Here is a 19,875-nt window from a genome sequence, read left to right as displayed (position 1 = left end):
CATATCAGTCACGTCTAACTTTGTGAGCCCTTGCAGCATCTTCATGGGATTAACGCACTGTTACCTGAGAAACAGATGTGGTGATTTGTCTCAAAAACACACTAAATGATAAAGTAATAACAAAATGTTTAAGGGCATTATCGCATGCTTTTCTTGGTATAACGTAACAACACACCTGTTACAATGCAATATCTGTGCACTTGTCTTACTCTTACTCTTGATTAGTGCTTCAGTCACACAAGATATTTTAGATTTTGTTGAAAATTTACTCATATTATGTAAATATTAAGAAAATATGAATGTGCTGTTGTTCAAAACACTCAAACAAGAGATGAAAATGACTTCTTCTTTTACTAGTTGGTAAACTGGACACCTCCCCTCCCCACCTCACCCTGATCAATGGATTTCATTAACCCAGAAACTAAACGATTTCAGATGCACTCTGCCTTTACCCACCTCCTTCTTGTGCAGGGCTATCCAGGATGACCAATCAGATGTGGGAAACTCCCACTGGAGGAGTGTGCTCAGTGGCAGGGAGTCCCAGGTTTTCATTTGCATCAGACATTCCTGCTGTGTTTCATCAAACTTGGCTCAGTATCACTCGAGTTGGTCCATATCACTGTACCTGTCCTTGAAAAGAGAGACTTTCAAGGTTCTTGGAGCAACATTGAGGTGGTTTTCATCAGATTCAAATGTAAGTGAAATTTTGCTAATTTCCAAGATTTATTTATTCATTCATTGATTTATGTATTGTCATGTATCAAGGAGGACATTAACGAGGTCAGAAAGACTTCTTCTGTTTGTTGCACAAACCTTCAAAGTTAAACATTATCATGTGTACTGAGTGTGTCCTAAAATCACATTGAATCATATAAAGATTACTTGGAGTCTCGCATGGAACCAAATGTTTGCAACACAGATGTTTTTACAGTTCCCGGAACAAAAACAGTTGTTTGTTGAAAACAAGCCATTTTCAACAAGTCCTGTCCTTAAAACACACCTCCAGTCTGCATCTTTTTCACTGAAGGAATGCACAGGAATTTCTTGACACCCACTACCGCATGACATTTCTACAGAAATTTGCAGTGATTTGACTTAAAACCTCCACACAACAATGGTTTATAGAAGGTGCATGACTTCTTGGAATTTATGGTGGTCCTTTTATAGCAAAGTAAACATCCCCCCTAAACCAGAATAAAGAAGTTTAGCTGCTTTTCAGTAGATGAGGTCTCTCTAAAATACTAAACCTGAGCTGATCTGCTAGATTTGTGGCTCAGAAGCACTGATCCACAGTGTTGTCTCGGAACCTAAAGAAACACTGTGCAAAATCGAACCCAAAATCAAAATCTGTGCAGGAGATCCGGATCATGGCCTGTTACAGTAATACAATCAGTAAGATCACAGGATTAGCAGTGTAAATACATTTGGTTTGGGGTGGATTTTCACTGAGTTGTTTTGCTTGTGTGAGCCTCATTGTTTAGCTGGATGAGAGGAAATTGCAGTGCAGACGGCAGCCTTAATATACCCTGTGTACATAAGTACATGCACATTGTAAATTTCATTGTATGTATTCTTTATTGCCTCATCATTCTTTGTAAATGTTGTTCTTTGTGTTGTTTACACGACTTAACTTTTTCTTCAGTGTTTTGGTTTTTTGTCTGTTTTTGTCCTTGTTCAGCTGTATGTCTTTTTTCCTTACGTTAAGTGCAAAATTCCTTGTATGTGCGTATGGGCAACAAGGCCCATTCTGATTCTGATTATCTTTTGATAAAGTTAATGTAACTGGTATAACATTTGTGTATACATTTGTGTTGGTGCAGCAGACTGAAATGGATGAAGGCAGCACGGGGGCGAGGATGGAGTCTCAGAACTGCTCCACTGGCCACAGTGTGGACTGTCAGGCGAAAGACAAGCAGCCTGTGAAGGCTACTGTGCTTCAGAAAGATGTGAGTGTGTGTGTGTGTGTGTGTGTGTGTGTGTGTGTGTGTGTGTGTGTGTGTGTGTGTGTGTGTGTGTGTGTGTGTGTTCCTGAGAAAAAGTCTCATTAGATGTTCACACTGCAGAATCCCACCATCTGTACCTTTTCAAAGCAATGGGAGCGGGAACTGAGTACCAGGCAGTACCACAACAACCGTCTCTACATATTAACTCCACAGTGATCCAGGCAGTGTTGCTATCCAGGCCCCCTAAGCTCCCTAAGCCCTAAAGTGAATTTAGGGGGACTGAAAGGGTTTCATATTATGACAATTTTTCCAATTGTAATTAGCACTACCTAATTTCCCCTTATGAAGTATATAGGGTGACATGGTATCTGGTTAGTAGAGATGGAACAAAATGTCTTGTGGGGCCTGAATTTGGTTCCATTCAACTTAAAAATCACATGCTGGTGGTCATTTAGTTTTTTGTGTGAGAAAAGAAGATTATGAGTCTAGAGTCATGCATCTTTAACCTGCTGGATATAGTACATAAAAAGCCATTGGGTCACTAGAGTAATTAGGATACATCTTAAGAGCACAATCAATGTGTCTCAAATGTCAGGGGACTCCTCTCTGTAGTTCTTGAGACGTTCTACTAAAAACCAAAAAGTGTCTTTTTAGTCACACACTGGGGGCAGCACTATGCCAGCATTGTTTGGTTCAGTTTAAAAAAGCAAAGCTGGATTAATGGCAGGGCTTCTTCATGGCAGTACTATAATATCTCTGTTTAAAAAGGTCATGAATATCTGTTAAAATATTATCTCAATCTATCTCATGGTTGTAGAAATATTTCAATCTGGACCAAAGATGTGGACCAAAGACCAAATGACTAGCATTAGCATCCACCCACCCACTCTGCTAGTGTGGCTATAATTGTAATTATAAGATTAAACAGAAAGAAGTTGAGGATGTATAAGAAACAAAACTAGGATATAAATGCATATATTGTTCACTTTAAGTTGCACTGAGAGATCTTATTGACACTTTGTCACATCCAGTAGGCAGAGAGCAACATGAGAAACATGTCTGAGTTGTGCTTTTGGCTACCTGACTCATGCAAGTTTGATAACCTGGTGTGAATAAGTCCCGTATTCACTGGCCTTTGGTTTGCCTCCACCTAATTAGCTTTTAACTTAAATCCCAGAATGGCTTAAACACTGCAGACATAGCAGCGCAGAACATTCAAAGAAAGTTTATTTCACCCACAACTGGCTGAATTTGACTGAAGATAGAATTCATGAAGGATCAAATGTGAGCACTGAGGTAACTTCTCTACCACTTTTTTGTCATGTGTGTGCTCAGGTTGGTCTGTTAACTGGCGTCTGTCTGATTGTGGGGACAATGATTGGCTCGGGCATCTTCATTTCTCCCAAGTCTGTTCTGCTGTACTCTGGAGCTGTGGGACCCTGCCTCCTCATCTGGGCTGCCTGTGGCGTGTTAGCCACTCTGGGTAAGAACAGCATCCCAACCAACAGATGACTTCAATCAGTATCAGAGATGTCTATTTTCATTTCTGTCTCTGCATTGAAACCGTGATTTAAGGGCACTTTACAATACACAGTGAACAAGGACACAAAAATCCACTTTCATATAAGCAGTCCTTGAGCTCAGTGCACACTGGGTTAAAGTTTGACCTAGTTTATGGAATATAGCTAACCTGATGCACCAGATGATTTATTACACAGAAACATTTTGGAAGTTGTCCATGGGAACTGTTTGGAAAAGGACGGGCACTTTCAAAAAAATACTTGGAAGGTGAATAGAAGAACCATTTGTCTATCACTGTCTGTCACAGGCTGACTTCAAGCAATCAGATCAATGAGCCAAGTGATGTACAGTAGTAGGACTCTTATTAAGCTATTTAGAAGTTGCCATGGTTGTTTTCCAAAAACGCATTGTCTCACACACACACACACACACACACACACACACACACACACACACACACACACACACACACACACACACACACACACACACACACACACACACACACCCTAAACCATGTCTGACAGTAGCTGCCGCATACAATGCTTCTGCCACAGACAGTGTTGAAGTTGAAGCCTGGTGAGATGGATTCTGGCATCTCGTGGTCTTGTGTGATGCATTACTGGGTTAATTATATCCAGTACTAATGGGTAGAAACCCACTCACCCAGCAGAGTGGTTGTTTTGGTCAAATTACTCAGTTACTAAATTTAATCAGAGTAGGGTCTATATAGTGCTGACAGAGTTAAAGCTTTATGAGCTTTAAGTGTTTTATAAGCTGATCCAGTATTTTGTCAGTGCTTTGTTGGAGTTAAACTGGGTTTACGTGACAGTAAAAGACAGCCGGGAACATGACATTCCAGCAAGGTTGGTTAGTCAAAACAGTTATAAAATGAGTTTGCTTACACATCTCCCTCTGTGTGTGTGTGTGTGTGTGTGTGTGTGTGTGTGTGTGTGTGTGTGTGTGTGTGTGTGTGTGTGTGTGTGTGGTGTGTGTGTGTGTGTGTTCTTGTGCGGCTACACAGGAGCACTGTGCTATGCCGAGCTTGGCACCATGATCACCAAATCAGGGGGAGAGTATTCGTACCTCATGGAGGCTTTTGGCTCCATTCCAGCCTACCTTTACTCCTGGACCACCGTCATGGTACTGAAGCCCTCCTCCTTCGCCATCATCACACTGAGCTTTGCAGAATATGCCTCCACTCCTTTCTACCCCGGCTGTACACCTCCTCTTGTTGTTACCAAGTGTCTGTCAGCAGCAGCTATTTGTAAGTTTTTGTTTAATACCTGTGAGTTACTGGTTAAGAGCTGTAAATTACAGACCGGGCCTACAATATTAACTGAACTTACTGATCACATCTCCTACAATGAGCTTCAGCTAATCATCAAACACTGTGCTGCACTGTGTAAAACTGTACTGTGGATTACCCAGCTAAACTAAATAGGATGCCACTTAAGCCAGTGAATCATTGAAAGCTGGAATGAGGAATGCTTTTGCAGTGGATCAAATTATGACATGCAAAATGAGTTGCTTGTAGCGATAAACCTGGTGAGGACTATCAACTGCCTCTGCAACTCCACCACATTTTTGTGCATTTCAGCTCATTATTTCATTTTTTTTTGTTTGGCTCCAAATAAATGCTAATTCTGCCCCTTATCTGCTGGATGTGTAACTGAGCACTGTTTGCTAACAGGGTAATGTGATAGCATGTCAGGGTTGTGTCTACAGCTTGCTTCCACTGCTTCAGACGTCTACGTATGAATGACGTACTGTGTATTGGTAAATTTCTTCTTTACATCTTCTTCTCAGTTTTGATTGTCATCGTCAACTGTTTGAGTGTCAAGCTGGCAAGCTACGTGCAGAACATCTTCACCGGAGCCAAACTTTTCATCGTTCTTGTTATAGTGGTAGCTGGCATCGTCATGCTGGCACAAGGTGGGCCTGCTGGCACTATCATGGTCTTTAATTTAATTTCCACATTAGCATTTTTTTGTCCTTGAATGAAACATTTAATAATAACCATTAATACTGATGAATGTATTGTTGTGTGTTTCTGTCCAGGAAAAACGGAGACTTTCTCAAATGCATTTGAAGGCTCATCAGCGTCTGTTGGAGCAATCGGACTTGCATTTTATAATGGGCTTTGGGCTTATGATGGATGGTAACGGTTGTGCTTCACTTAACTCTGTCCTTTAACAGGATTGACCATGCTCCTTTGTGAAGTAATACATTGACTTTGTCGACCTATACGATGAGCCTGTTAGGCTTTTGCCAAAAGGTTTTGTTTGGACCCAAGGACGCAGACCAGGACACAGGAATCACGTGAATGAAAATTTATTAACAATAATAAACAACAGAAAGCGCACTTGCATGAGGGGATAATAACCAAACTAAAGGCGCACTCAAAAGGAGTGGGAATGAACAAAGGGAGCTCCGATGAGGTGGGTTTGAGGCAAGGCGCGCGCTGAAGCGGCAGATAGGCACTGTAACAAAGGAGCACACAATTTAGCAGCAATTCAAGACAATGGACATTAGCTGATCTCTGGAGGAGAGGAGGAAATAAAACGTAGTACTCATGCTGGGAACAACCAGACACTGCCATGGAAAGAGGAATAATCCGGCACAGGTAGGAGAGAGCTCTCTCCTTAAGTACTGTGCCTAATCAGGAACCTCTCAGGCGAGCCCCTGAGGGGGCAGAGCTGACTGGGTGCAAGGAGACACCCAGCTGCACAGACAGGGGAGAACAGACAGGCAACAATAACTAGGAAAAAGGGCAAGGAGACACACTAGGAGAGGACAGGACTGTAGGATCCTAACAGAGCCCTTTCCCACTGTACTTATACCATGTTGTTTGAGTTCTGCAGTGTGACCTGGTCTCGTTCTCTCAGTTCTCCATATGTTCTCTCTCTCTCTCTCTCTCTCTCTATATATATATACTTTCACTTTCATGTCATATGAATATTACAGCAGGGGTGCACAAACCATAACCCTATGAAACAATATGGCTAATTAGAGGGAAAAGAGAATAAAATATCACAGAAATGACCAAAATACCACGTCACTGGCAATGAGGATACCGAAGGTGAGGGGTTATGGTGGTCTCTTACATAGCTCTGCAGGAAAAGCTCGGCCTGTCTGGGTGACCCAGCAAGTCCATGCAGATTTCAGTGTGGCACTCTGCAGAGGAGAGTGATCAAGCTTTAAGATTATTTACAGGACAAATGCCTGTGATGAAGAATTGTTTGTACTACTTATTTTACACACATTCCCTCTTTTCTCACTGCCTTGTTTTCTTAGGAATCAACTGAATTTCATCACAGAAGAGCTGAAAGACCCGAACAGGTAAGACAAATGAAAAGTAGAATCCGTCCGAACGGCGTAGTCTGACAAGGCTGCAGACCCCTTCAGTGCGCTCACACTCATAGAGGTGCAGTGAACACACAAGAGGGCAATGCTTTTGAAGTCTTCACACTCATGAGCTGTATCAGATATATGAAGCAGGGCATATATTCTGTTAGAAAGTCTACAATATACACTGTGTTTTCCTGTCAATCAATCTCAGGAACTTGCCACTGGCCATCCTCATTGGGATCCCCTTGGTGTCTGTGTGCTATGTGATGGTCAATGTTGCTTACTTCACTGTTATGTCCAGCACTGAAGTGCTGCTGTCCCCAGCTGTTGCAGTGGTAAGAGCTTTGAAAGTAGTTGGTAATAACTAAACGCTGTGGCGTTAATTTAAAGATTAATATGCAATCATGAAAAGTGCCAGGGGTACCAATTTTTTCCATGTGTTTACAGCATGTGCACTCTTTTCTTTGTTTATTCTAGAGAATTTTAGATGAAATGTCGGTAACAGCTCAGCATTCATACTTTGCTCCCTTGTCTTTTCTGAAGGATTTGTTTGTGCCTCCTTAGACTTTTGGAGACAGAGTCCTTCACCCTCTGTCGTGGGTTGTTCCCCTCTTTGTTGTCTTCTCTACATTCGGCGCTGCCAATGGAAGCTGCTTCACCGCTGGCAGGTGAAAGAGACAGCTGTCACATTATATATGAAACACAGAAGCTAAAGAAAGCCTTCTTCTGTCTGTTCTTGTAAAACTGTGTGGTGTGCATGTTTGTGTGTTTGAGAAAGAAGGCCCGAATAAATAAAGTTTGAAAGTGAGAATAGTGAGGTGCAAAGACTGTGACAGACAAGTGGAAGGAGATAGAAATAGAAAGAACTCAAAGTACAGTAGAAGAAGAACACTCAACAGCACAAAACATATTTCTGTTTTTCTCTACTCACAGACTGGCCTATGTGTCCGCTAGAGGGGGTCACATGGTGAAAATCTTATCCTATATTAGTCTGAGGCACTACACTCCATCCCCTGCTCTCATATTCAATGTGAGTCTGACATATTTGATGAGTCTCCTTATAGATTTGGACTTTTTTCATGTTTTTTAAGATGGTAAAAAATCTTTGTGTAATTTCAACAGTACGTGAACCTAAAATCTATATACAAAAGTCTTGCCAATATTACAGCATCACATGAGGTTCAGATAAACAATCTATGCACTGTGTTGGTTCCTTTCAAACAAACAAAATATTTCACTGTTTGCTTTCTGTCTGTTTTAGGGTATGTTGGCCATCTGCTACATTATCCCAGCAGACATCAACACCCTCATTAACTACTTCAGCTTTGCTCATTGGGTGTTTTATGGTATGACAGCGCTGGCTCTCATTGTCATGCGCTTCACCAGGAAGGAGCTCCACAGACCAGTAAAGGTGAGGCTTGCAGTTGGAGGGCTTTTCAGTTGTCTCTTTGGAGGCAGCCTCCTCTCTTTTTTGTCTCACTCCTTTGCAGTAGATCAGATTTTGTTTTGAGGAAAATATATTCACATATTAAACAAACTATCTGACAATAACATTACATACTTTTTTAATGGAATTCAGTTGGGGTTGTGGTAACAGGGCAGAGGTACAAGTAAATAATAAACAATGTACCTTGTGTAATTGTGTGATTTGGTACTCGAAGGTACCGATTGTCATACCAGGCTTAATAGTCCTGGTGTCCTGCTACCTAGTCCTGGCTCCCATCATTGATAAGCCAGACCTGGAGTACCTCTTCTGTGCTGTCTTTATATTCAGTGGACTTCTCTTCTATTACCCTTTCATCTACCGGAGGGTCAACTGGGCATGCACACTCATGAGTAAGTTTAATCTCTATTTTTACTGCAATTCAGGAGCTCAGTTGAAGTTATTGAAATATTGATTCTTGTGGGAAATTAAGTAGTCAAAAGGTAGAATACAAATACAGTGCCATGTGGTGCTGGGCTCATGGTGAACTGACTTGAGTACCACTGATGCAACCTTTGATCTCCATGTAGGACCCATCACCATACATCTCCAGCTGCTGATGGAAGTAGTTCCTCCTGAAAAAACGGAATGACATGGTACAGGACTGACAACCAGGTTAACGTCTGCTGCTTGTTGTAAAACATGTGGAGGCTGGTTTTGGAAACAGTGGGCTAGGAATTTGGTTCTCAGAGTGGATCAGAGCTCACCTCTGGTGAAGATCTGCGTGAGAAAAAAAAAGAGGGATGCACTATGTTCATGAACACTTATGCAAGGGTAAGATGAAATCATCTGAAATCATTTTTTATTTTTGTTTATATTAGTTCTAGTTTCTATTAGTGCTATTAGTGTGATAGTAATGTACATACTGCATATTCAGAAACCGTGCCTTAAGACAAGCCGGCAGGACGTCCATAAGGCTGCAATGTCACAACTATACAGTCACCACCCTCAGCTATGCCCTCAGTAGGCTCTTGGGTGGTTGTGAGGTCAGACTGGGCTTTTTGGAGATGGGTCTTAAAGAGACAGGCACTAAAACGGAGCATTTCAGACAGAGGGTGGATGGAGGTGCTGCAGCAATGGACAGTATGACAAAAATAATGTATTACTAAAAATTTTCTAATTGACAACCAAGGTAAAAGTTCCAACCTAAAAATTAGCACAATATGGGACCTTTAAGATACACAGCTTTTTCAAAAATGAATAGAACCAGCACTTATAGGAAGCATTAAGCAATCAAATTAAACATATCTTCACATAGTTTATGTGCAATAATGTTTTTACTGGGCCAAAGATCACATGATGCAGAGCTGCTGGAGGATTTAGATTTGCATGAATCTGCACTTGAGCCAAGGGAAATGGATTGTGGAAACAACATGAAGGCGCAGCAGATCATGCAATGAGATGTGGAAACATGTTTATTTATGTTGCTTCTGAGGTTGTAAACTGAAACAACAAACTGAGTTTTGTTAATGGTGTTTGCACAATGTCCTTTCCTTGATGCTGGGATATACTGGAACAATGCTGCATTATGTTCACTGGTGGTTATTAAATGTGCATTCTTGTTGAGAATGAAGTGGACTTGAATAATAAAAAAATTCTGATTCCAAAAAGTATCACTGTTGTGTCTGATCAAACGACTGCTTTAGCTCAGCATCTTTTGTGAAATTGTATGCATTTTGCCCGTCATGGGGTTTAAAATGACAAACAATACAGTCAAGTGTGACCAGTGGTGTGTGATTCTAAATTATTATGAGACATGTTGACTTTTGACTGGAGCGGTACATGTGTTCTGTATAACTTAACAGACAGAACAAATAAGAGGGACATGTCAAAAACTCACTACATGTCACATCATGCACTTGCATCTGATGACACCACCAATTCAGGAAACTGTAAATCACAAGATGGCATACACTGAATGTCAGCTTTAGTAGAGGTCTGACAATCAGTGAGTTTTCAGGTCAGCATAAGGGGACTTGACAGGTACAGTGAGGTCACAGAGGCTTTGCCTCAAACACTAGTTCATCAGTCAGAAATACAGCAAAGTTATATAATGCAGCAAGTTGACGAGACATATGTCATTGGCATATGTCAAAGACTGGAAAAAAAATTTAATCTCTAGTTTCTGACCATATAAAAATGAATTGACTTTTCTGCAAAAATACAGAAAAGTTTTATTCCACTGCTGATGTAAACAGAGGTTTTACAGCATCAAAAATACTGCAGGCATAGACTTGGCTGTCAATGTCAGACTAATATCAGGTTACATTTTTTTGTTTTTGAACAGACGGTGCCTTAACAACACCGTAAACTGTCGCCTTTAAAAAAGAGTTGATTAAAATTCATATCTACCACAAGAGTAGTGTGAGAAATTTGCATTTCTTCTTGAATTCATAGATTTGTGGGCTGTATGTGATGCTTGAAGCAAACAACGTTCAGGAAGAGGCTGGGTGAACATGTTTGTACCCACAGTTATTTGTGAGAGCAATAAAATGAGAGATTTGACTGTCTTGAGGTCTCAATTGTCCACCAGATGTCAGTACAGCTCCATTAACTGGAACTGCAAAGGCACACAGAGTCTCTTCTGCTATAATCATATGTTTATAGAAGCGGGACTACTATATGGTATATTAGTGATATGTATATTTGATATTTTCAATAGTATATCATATTATTTTAATGATATTGTGAGTAACGACAGTAGAGGTAGCTGTAATCATAGTGACAGGGTGCATATGGTGAGCAGTAGTCTTTATTGATGTTGTTATTTATGAAATAGCTGTACTTGTATGGAGTGAACGCCTCACTTTGGATGGTAGATTGGGGAAATCTTTGTAAAGGGTATATGTCTCAGGCCAAAAAGGTGCCATTGTTCAACCCCGTGTTAAAGCTGCAGTACGTAAGATGGAGAGGAGAGCAGACTTAGCCTGAAAATGTGAACCATCACAAGTTCCACGTCACTCCCCCTCCCTCTCCGCTGCACTCATGTCCTGCCTCCAAGTCCCTCCTCCCTGCGGTGTCTGTGCGGCTGCCGTGACAACCAGTAACGTTAGCCTTAGCATCAGAAACAAGCTAACTCTGCCCAGCTGCTACATCATAGTCGCTAACATACCGTACGCGCTGTGGAGTGTTACTGTAACAATCACCATATTAGCTTTATAGTCATTTGTTGGGGCTGCATGGTGGCGCAGAAGGTTGCCGGTTCGATTCCCGGGTCGGGCCTTTCTGTGTGAAGTTTGCATGTTCTTCCCGTGCATGCGTGGGTTCTCCCCAGGTACTCCGGCTTCCTCCCACAGACCAAAAACATGCTCATTAGGTTGATCGGTGGCTCTAAATTGCCCCTAGGTGTGAGTGTGAGTATGAATGGTTGTGTGCTTGTGCGATCTGCGATCGGCTGGCGACCGGTCCAGGGTGTACCCCGCCTCCCGCCCGTTGACAGCCGAGATAGGCTCTGGCCCCCCCGCGACCCCGAAAGGGATAAGTGGCATAGAAAATGGATGGATAAATGGATGCTTATTTGTTGTCTTAGCCGTATATGCTGTTGTTGGCAGTGGCGGTTTGGGCGGTTTCTCCTTTGCGGGTGGCTGTTGCTCCGCCATAGCTTTCACTAGCCTCCTCACAGAGCTGTTCGACTGAGCGGCAGCCCACAGCATGAGCGGAGGGAGGGGGTGGTTCGCAGCAGGTGTGAGGAGTGATTGACAGATGTCAGACACCCCCTCAGATGCTCCTCTGGCTCTGATTGGTTGTTTTGTGTTGGGTGCGGTGGATTCCTGCAAATCGCAGTAGGAGCAGAAGGTGGGACCAATGGAGCTGTTTTTTTCACAGATTACATGTTTCATGTACTGCTGTCTGGGCATAGGGACAGTTTTAGCAAATATGACAAAAAAATACTTTTATAGGAGTTACCTACTGCAGCTTCAACGAACATATGCTTATACAGAAACTTGGTTTTTGTTGCCCTCTACAGGCACACAGTCTCTCTACATAGAGTCAAACATCTCCCATGCGATCCCCTGGTGTTAAAGTGAAGGTTTCCTCCAGGAGGTGCCAGTAAATCTGCACTGGCTGTGCTGAATGAGCGGACGTTTGCAGAGAAGCTGCTTAGTAACTTATGCCAAATTAGGCTGGATCTGTCTCGAGAAGCAGCATGTTGGCTGTGTAGCCTGTTGCGTTTGGCTCCATTGAAATGTGCATGGTACTTTTGTCAAAGGATCCTGCTGTCCTGTAATCAACTCAGCAGGTCCCACATGAAGGCTGAAGACATGTTGACACAATGCAGGACTCTTCAAGCAAAGGCCAGCCCAAAGGTGGTTGTGATTCATAACACATAGCTGTAAAATAACATAAAAGCCCTGACTTACATCATATCTCCTCCTCCTCCTATATTTTTTTAGGCTTTTTGAAATTTAGAATAAAAACGAGCAGTTACATTCTGTTTCATCACTCTTTAATGGGCATTGGGTCCCAGGATGAAAGAACAACATTTTTCATTTGGGTCCCAAGAAGAAAAAGTAAAACCATTCTGAAAAAAAAAGGAAAAAAAAAAAAAGTTTTGTCTTCATGTGTTTTTGGTGCTTTTGAGGTGATGCAAGCCAACTCTCCATTCAGTATCAGTGGAGTTCAGGGATTCGATGGCATTGCAGAATGAGACCAGTAACTTATTTGTATTTGTAGTTGTAAAGCTACCCCCTCAGATCACATGGAAATGTGAATTATAATTCTGTTGTATACACGTGAGCATGTTTTCATGAATGACTAAGTGTGCTTGACAAAATGAGGCATCATTTATCCTGCTGCTGATAGTGTGGGAGGGGCAGATGAAGCAGTTTACTTCTCAGTTCCATGTCATGAATATAAGCCTGCAACACTGATCAGCTGCATACTAATAGCGTCCTACTGCTTTGACTTTGTCACCTGTCCAAAGCTCTCCAATCTTTACTGACATTTTGTTACTTTGCATCAGTAGAAATGCTAATACAACAATGTAAAAATACCACTCCATCATGCATTCTACTGTCTTATCAGGGTACTTAAAGTACACATTCTGCAGTAAGACGTCTCCTGTCACTGACCTAAACACTATTAGATTTTTCTACTGATGCATCGATGTGCAAGCAGCATTTTAATGTTATAGCTGGTTGAGGTGGAGGTAGTTCTATATACTTTGGATACAGCATCATCCAGTGGTTTTCAACCAAGGGCAGGGGCAGGAAATGTTTCTTGTGTCAAGGGCCATTTAAATTTTTGCAACATCCTTCATGGGCCATACTAAATTATTGAACATATATATCACACTAACCTCTGCGATGGCTGAACTGTTTTTCTTTGGTGAGGTGTCTGATGTCAAATGGTAGTGATGATGCTCAAAGCTGGTTTTCCAGGTTTGGGTCAGTCAGTCTTGAGCATAATTGAGTCTTTGCAAGAATCAGTTTTGAAAAGAGTTGCTCTCAGCAGCAGGTCGTTGCTTTGCAGCTCAGTGTTGTCAGTTGTCAGGCACATCAACTTGTTCCATATTAAACAGCAAATATGATCACTTCCTTTTATTAACCTTTCATGTCCTGAAAGCTCTCACCAAATGCCTGAAAGAGTTTTCACTCAGCAGCATATTCAGATGGCACAGCAGGCTTTAGTTCTTGAAGAGTAGGAAAATTAAGTGTTTCCTCTTTCCAGTTGCACGTCATTTTTCCTACAAATTAATTGACATTTGAAAGCAGAGAGCCAAGAGGCTGGCTGGAGCTTGAGGTTCAGGTCTGAGAGGTTCTTGGTAAAGTTTCCATGTCAGGTCTTCTCTTCATCTCTATCAGTTATTCTAAACAAACAGACACTTTGTCCAGTGCTAGCAGCTCCACAGCAGCAACAAGACACTCCTTCACAAATCCTCCTCCTGAATGAGGTTTCAGCTTCTTAGCTATTAGCTCACTCACCACAACACTTACCTGCAAAACACTGTCTCTGTCAGAATGTGGTCATGTGAAAGCTGCTTGTTGGGAACCCAAACTCCACCAAAGAGCTTTATTCAAGCGCATTTGTCCTTACAGCTCATCCAATTGAACATGTTTTAAGCTGTAATAATTTTTGAGATTGGCCTTTTTCATCAGTTCTTGTTGTTTATTTGGATCCCTATTGTCTGACATCCCAGCAAGCACAGCTGTCCAATTAATCAGCACTTTTTGAGAGAGTGAATGGACACCTCAGCACTCATAGAAAGCTTTCAGGCAGGAAAAGGACATGATAAAAAGCACTATACAGTGCATACAGTACCTAATGCTGGCTTGCAATTCAATCCTCACATACACATTTCACATGCTTGTATATACACTTTCCAGCCTATATATACCTTCATTTCAAAGCTTTTCTAAAAGGAGATAGGCTGTTCATGCAGTGGCTGTGATATCATCAAGAGCAGTTGCTCCTGCCTGTTTATTACCAGCTATGACATGTCTTAATCAAACTTTGGACTAGTGCAGTGGTAGATTGATTAAACATTAATATGCTAAATATTCTGATGAAAGTGAATGTGTAACATACACACATGTTCTGCATGCAGCCTTGCCTACATGGACATACACACTGACACACATACACGAACAGTACACTCAAATATCATCTTGTTAATGGATAGACGGCTTTGATGAGAACTCATCTGCATATCATTATCATCACATTACTGCACTTTTCCAATCAGTTACTGAATTAGCATTTGGATTAGGACCTCGCAATCATTCAGCGACCTTTCCAAAAAATGTATTATCATGTCACTAATGAACGTATGCTACAAATAATGTCTGTGCTTGTTCTGATTGTTCTTGGATTATCTGAAATGATGCTTCACAACCTCAGAGAAAAGTATTTGTAAAAGTGTTGCTTTCAATTTGCAAAAGTTTGAGTTTCTAATTTCCTGGACTAGCTCTGACATCCTGATATTTGACTTTATTTATTCACTGTTTGCTCCCCTGAGTATGTTCTGATATTAAATTAGACTGAATGGTTATAAGTGCCTGTAATTTCAGAATAAATGCACTCAGCTTTCTGATTTTGGCACCTGATGGCAGAGAAAATTTAGTGGAAAAATAACATGCTTGAAGAGCCCAAACACAGGTGGGAAAAAGAGCCAACTATCACTTGAACATCTAGCAGAGGAGTTTATTTTGTCAACATGACCTGTTTTCCTCCATTGGAGGGCACACTTGAATAAGCAGTGGCAGTGAAGTGAGCCAGAGCCATTTCATGTACGCTGTGATCCTTTTACAGTCGAGGATCCACATCCATTTTTCCCTGACACATTCCCCAGATTTGTGGCTCACCCCCACCTGGCACTGCTCCCAGAAATGTCCTGGCATTGCCTTTAGTGTTAAGAACATTATGAAAAGAATGCTCTTAATTTGAATTATTATGTTTCAAATGACTGTTCTCTCACAAATGTCTCATTAATAACTTTGTTTGACAGCTTTTCTCTTGCCATTACGAATGCCTGTTTGTCTTTCTTTCTTTCATCCAGAAGGTCGGCCTATGCTACTGATTTACTAAAAGTGACACTATGTACCTCTTACTGAATAATGAGGTATTTATTTGATTTGATGTATTTATTTCTTGTACGTAGGATAACAGCATCACAAGTAGAAAGGAGTCTTAAAGCCAATCAATATCTATCTAAAATTTGCTAATGTTAACTTACATAAGCCACCATAAACTACCAGACCAAATCAGGCTGTAGCAGTGCATTGAACTGAGCGTGTTTCTTGGCTTATGAATTCAACTTTTCATTTTTGGGAAGGTGAATGTGTTCTTTCCTGTTGCAAAACTTACATAGTCTCAAGCATTGTGTGGGACAAGCTTCTTGCACAAAACCGTAATTGTGACAATGATGAAACCTTGATGAGGTAGGCCTACTGGTGTTTTTAATCTGCTTTATGCCTTTTGGAATTTCTATTATGATAATGTCTAATACTCTAAAAGTAAGAAAGTACTCACAAAGTAAAGTAAGCACTAAATTTAATTTAAAACAGCTTTTATGTGATTGTCTAAACTGTCTGGCACTCAAAGAACAGCACTCTTTCATTAATTCAAACCATTTGGCACCTTGACTTGCCTTTTCGCTCCCTGTCACTCTGTCTCTGGGCCATAAACACACACCAACAGACCCACACACAGAACACAGTTGCTAACTAATCTTAAAAGTGTGGATTTGTTTGTTTCCTTCAAGTTTCAATCATTTCCAGGTGTGGACGAGCTGAGCTCAAGGCGGCAGATACTGCTGCTGATAAATTGTCCATGATGCAAGTCGACCTCTGTTTTCTCACAAAGTGTGCCAGCTTACAGGGGGGGTTTGTGGGAAAAATGGCTTCTGCAGTGGATCTTACATCACTATGTGTATGTGGAGAGATTATTAATCACAACAGAAACCTAAATATCAGAGTGATGTTTTGTCTGTACTGCCAGCCCTTCTCTTTCTTTTTTAGTGCACATTCTGTTGCTCTTCCATCTCCTTGACTACCTTCCTCTTGTTAACCTCTTCTCTGCCTTTCTCTCACTCACATCCTCTCTCTCTCTCTGTGCACTCTCTCACATGTGCTCTTCCCCTCTCTCTCTCTTTCTCCTGCCAGGATTTTCTCTGTATTCCCTTTGATCTTTCTCATCCTCCTCCCCTCTCCTTGCCCCATGAGGCTCCTTACCAACTTTAATTGAGCAACTTAGAGATCAGTGGCTGATGCCATCGTGAACAGTCACTCACAGGTGAAATCACAGCTCATCTTACTTTGCATATGTGTGTGTGTGTGTGTGTGTGTGTGTGTGTGTGTGTGTGTGTGTGTGTGTGTGTGTGTGTAACAAATACCTCTGTAGGTTTTTGTAGGTTTGTGTTTATGCTTCCCACATCTGTATGCACATATATGCACAACTGTGTTTGTGTGTGAAAATGTCAGCGAACGGGAGTAGAATTTAAAAAATATTTAAAAAGTGGTGCTTGCTAATTGTGTTGCTGTGCATGCTCCGCTCTTGCACTCGCTGTAGTTTCTGGCTGTTTAGCGGCTCTTTGATCAGCAGATAGGGAGATGGTCGGGAGGCTGGTTAAGCTGGCTTCGCCGCTTGATGCATGGGTGGCTCCACTGCACATTCTGCACACAGCGGGAGGCTGGACTGTTGGTGTGTGTGTGCCTGTGTGTGTATGTGTTTTAAAAGCAAACAGAAAAATGGAGAGGAAGAGGCACATAGGCAGAGATAGGTAAAGAAAGAAAGTGTGGTGAAAGATTGGAAAGGAGACACAATGAGAGAAAGGATGGGAGGGAACAGTTAGGTGAGCATGGACATTTTGCTTTGAGCGAAGGAGTGCAAACGGCTTTCACTGGCTGCCTGGCAGGGTCCTCTCTGATGTTTATCCTGACTGTGTGTGCTTCTAAACATTACAACCAACAACTGCTGCTTCACAGTCGAGTTATGATCTCTCAGCCTCCCTGTCATAGGCAGTTTCCCTCATCTGTCAATGGGCATTTGTGCAGCAGAAGACATCATATTGATAAAAAAGCACTTGCACTTGGCATCATTTCAAGTCATTTACTCAATACAACACATTACAATTGCCAAATGTTTAGTAAAAATGCAGCGAGAAGATTGACATGAGCGACAGAACAGCACAAGTAAACATCCATAAAACCAAAATCCAATGTCCAAATAGCCTGCTTATTCAAATTAAGAGTACTGTTTTCACAGTTATGGGACTTAACTAGGTGATCCTGTTTTCTGATACATCCCCAGAGCAAATCTACAAGCTGTGACACGTTGCCTGTCAACAACAGCGGGCCTGCCTGCCTGTCTGTGGATTGTGTTTGAAGATAAGAAAGACTCATTTATGGACAAATGTGTCCATATAGATTTCCCATAAATCCATCGACAGCATGTGTAGAGAGCTCACCTCTCATATGAGCAGCCACGAGTCAACTCTCTTTATCAACACATGAAGTGAATCAAGTGCAGCTGGGATATAGATGTATACAGTACAGGCTGTCACTTGCTACCGTGCTTATAAATAGGGGTATTACATTGGTTCCACAGGGGCTGCAGGATGGTGAAGTAACACCTTGGATATTGATTAGATCATACTGGATTACCCCAAACATAGATAAAACACACTTCAAAACCACTCCACCTTTTCACCTGGAACATAAACAGGACTATGTGATATTTCACAGATTAACAGAACTTCTACTTCTTTGATGTGAGCCAAGGGAAAATGAAATGGGTAGCTGCCCTTGTGGCAAAAACTCCCTTTAAAGAACAGGCCTTCAAGGAGCAGTCACTGTATCAAGGAAATTTTTCTTTGCATTTTTACAGGGCTGTGGTGGTGTCCCTCAGTGTGAGGAGCAAAGCCTGTAAAATATCCTTAACCATATCCCTCTGTGAATAAGAGAGGGGTCAAGAGACTGCCAATGTAAGCTGTCATGCTGGATCTGAAATAAAATACAGGATTCTACATACATATCAAAGATAGCCCACATGACAAGGGATACAAAACTCAACATGTGATTACATTATTCCTGGTATCTTCAGTGAGCTGAATTTACTAACCTGTGTTTGATCCAGTATCTAATTAATTCCTTAAGTTCCTGTGTTTAAAGCAGGGTAGGGAGGGTATACGGTATGTAAGGAAAGGGGATCTGTCTTTGAAGTGGTGTTCTGCAAATCTCTAGAGGACAACCAAGCCTGAGGCTGGACTCAGGCTGTGGGGAGAGGAGCAACAACTACTTTTCCACTGAGGGGGTCAATACTGGGGCTTGCCATGGCCATGTTTGCTACACTGAATTACCATTGTTATCTGTTTATTTGAAACAATATATCCCATCAGAAATATAATGCCCTCAGGGGTAAAGGTCAACAGATAAAAGACGAGAAGTTTGCTTTCATTGAGACTGGGAGGCAAATAACATCTGTGCCTTTGGTAGCATTGCTTGGCCCTATACTGGAATATGGGCTCTTGGCAACACTGAAAAATGAGATTCTGCAATCCTCAGCTGTATAGCCCTCCCTGTGCTTAACTAGCTAATGAACTATCAGCTATCTATCTTCATTCCACCCAGGGCCCACTTGTCATTCCCTGCAGACAAAAGTTACTTCTTGGCAGGTCTTGCTGAGGGGAATCCAAACCTCCTGGCTCCAAAGTGTTGCATTCTTCTGAAAGTCATTTTGAGGTGAAAAACAGAATTCAGTGATGCTATATCTGTTGTCATAGACAGCACCATCAATATTTGTGAACATAAGACAACCCCAGTCCCAAACAAGAGACCAGACTGCTGTAGCAGCTGTCAGCAAAATATTAAATGCTAGGTTTCAGTCACAACAGGTTGCACTGTGGTGTCGTGGAGTAAAGGATCGTTTGAGATTAATCTCACAAGTGAACCTTTTGATTTGGCTTGAATTAACTTGAATCAGCAGCACAAACCTGTGAGCTCCATTTGCTTTGTTCATACTTATTCTTTTTATGTCTCAAATACAAGACCAACAAGATATACTGTTAAATACACCATGTATGTTAAGGGATGTTTGGAAAATAATAATTACATTTGTTAAAGGAAACACACGATGTAC

The 19,875-nt window shown here is 41.5% G+C and overlaps 1 protein-coding gene across 1 annotated transcript; it reads left to right on the top strand.

Moving 5' to 3' along the window:
- Positions 1-1,817: 1,817 nt before the first annotated feature.
- slc7a9 (solute carrier family 7 member 9) lies at positions 1,818-8,890 on the top strand. The gene is made up of 12 exons (XM_070966857.1): positions 1,818-1,946; positions 3,279-3,426; positions 4,489-4,731; positions 5,274-5,399; positions 5,526-5,625; positions 6,762-6,806; positions 7,027-7,150; positions 7,380-7,483; positions 7,749-7,845; positions 8,077-8,226; positions 8,477-8,651; positions 8,829-8,890. Exons 1-12 carry the CDS (start codon positions 1,830-1,832, stop codon positions 8,888-8,890), a joined length of 1,491 nt encoding a protein of 496 aa, XP_070822958.1. The 5' UTR covers positions 1,818-1,829.
- Positions 8,891-19,875: the final 10,985 nt, after the last annotated feature.

Source organism: Chaetodon trifascialis, chromosome 1 (assembly GCF_039877785.1).
Source record: "Chaetodon trifascialis isolate fChaTrf1 chromosome 1, fChaTrf1.hap1, whole genome shotgun sequence".
Taxonomy (NCBI): Eukaryota; Metazoa; Chordata; class Actinopteri; order Chaetodontiformes; family Chaetodontidae; genus Chaetodon; species Chaetodon trifascialis.
The sequence above is the reverse complement of the archived record's forward strand: the minus strand, read 5'-3'. Positions and strand labels throughout refer to the sequence as shown.

Bases quoted from the DNA above. Each gene is read 5' to 3' on its own strand.
- slc7a9 (XM_070966857.1), top strand. From the start codon at position 1,830: ATGGATGAAGGCAGCACGGGGGCGAGGATGGAGTCTCAGAACTGCTCC. The intron at 3,427-4,488 runs GTAAGAACAGCA...GCGGCTACACAG, and splicing joins TGGCGTGTTAGCCACTCTGG to GAGCACTGTGCTATGCCGAG. The intron at 5,400-5,525 runs GTGGGCCTGCTG...GTTTCTGTCCAG, and splicing joins CATCGTCATGCTGGCACAAG to GAAAAACGGAGACTTTCTCA.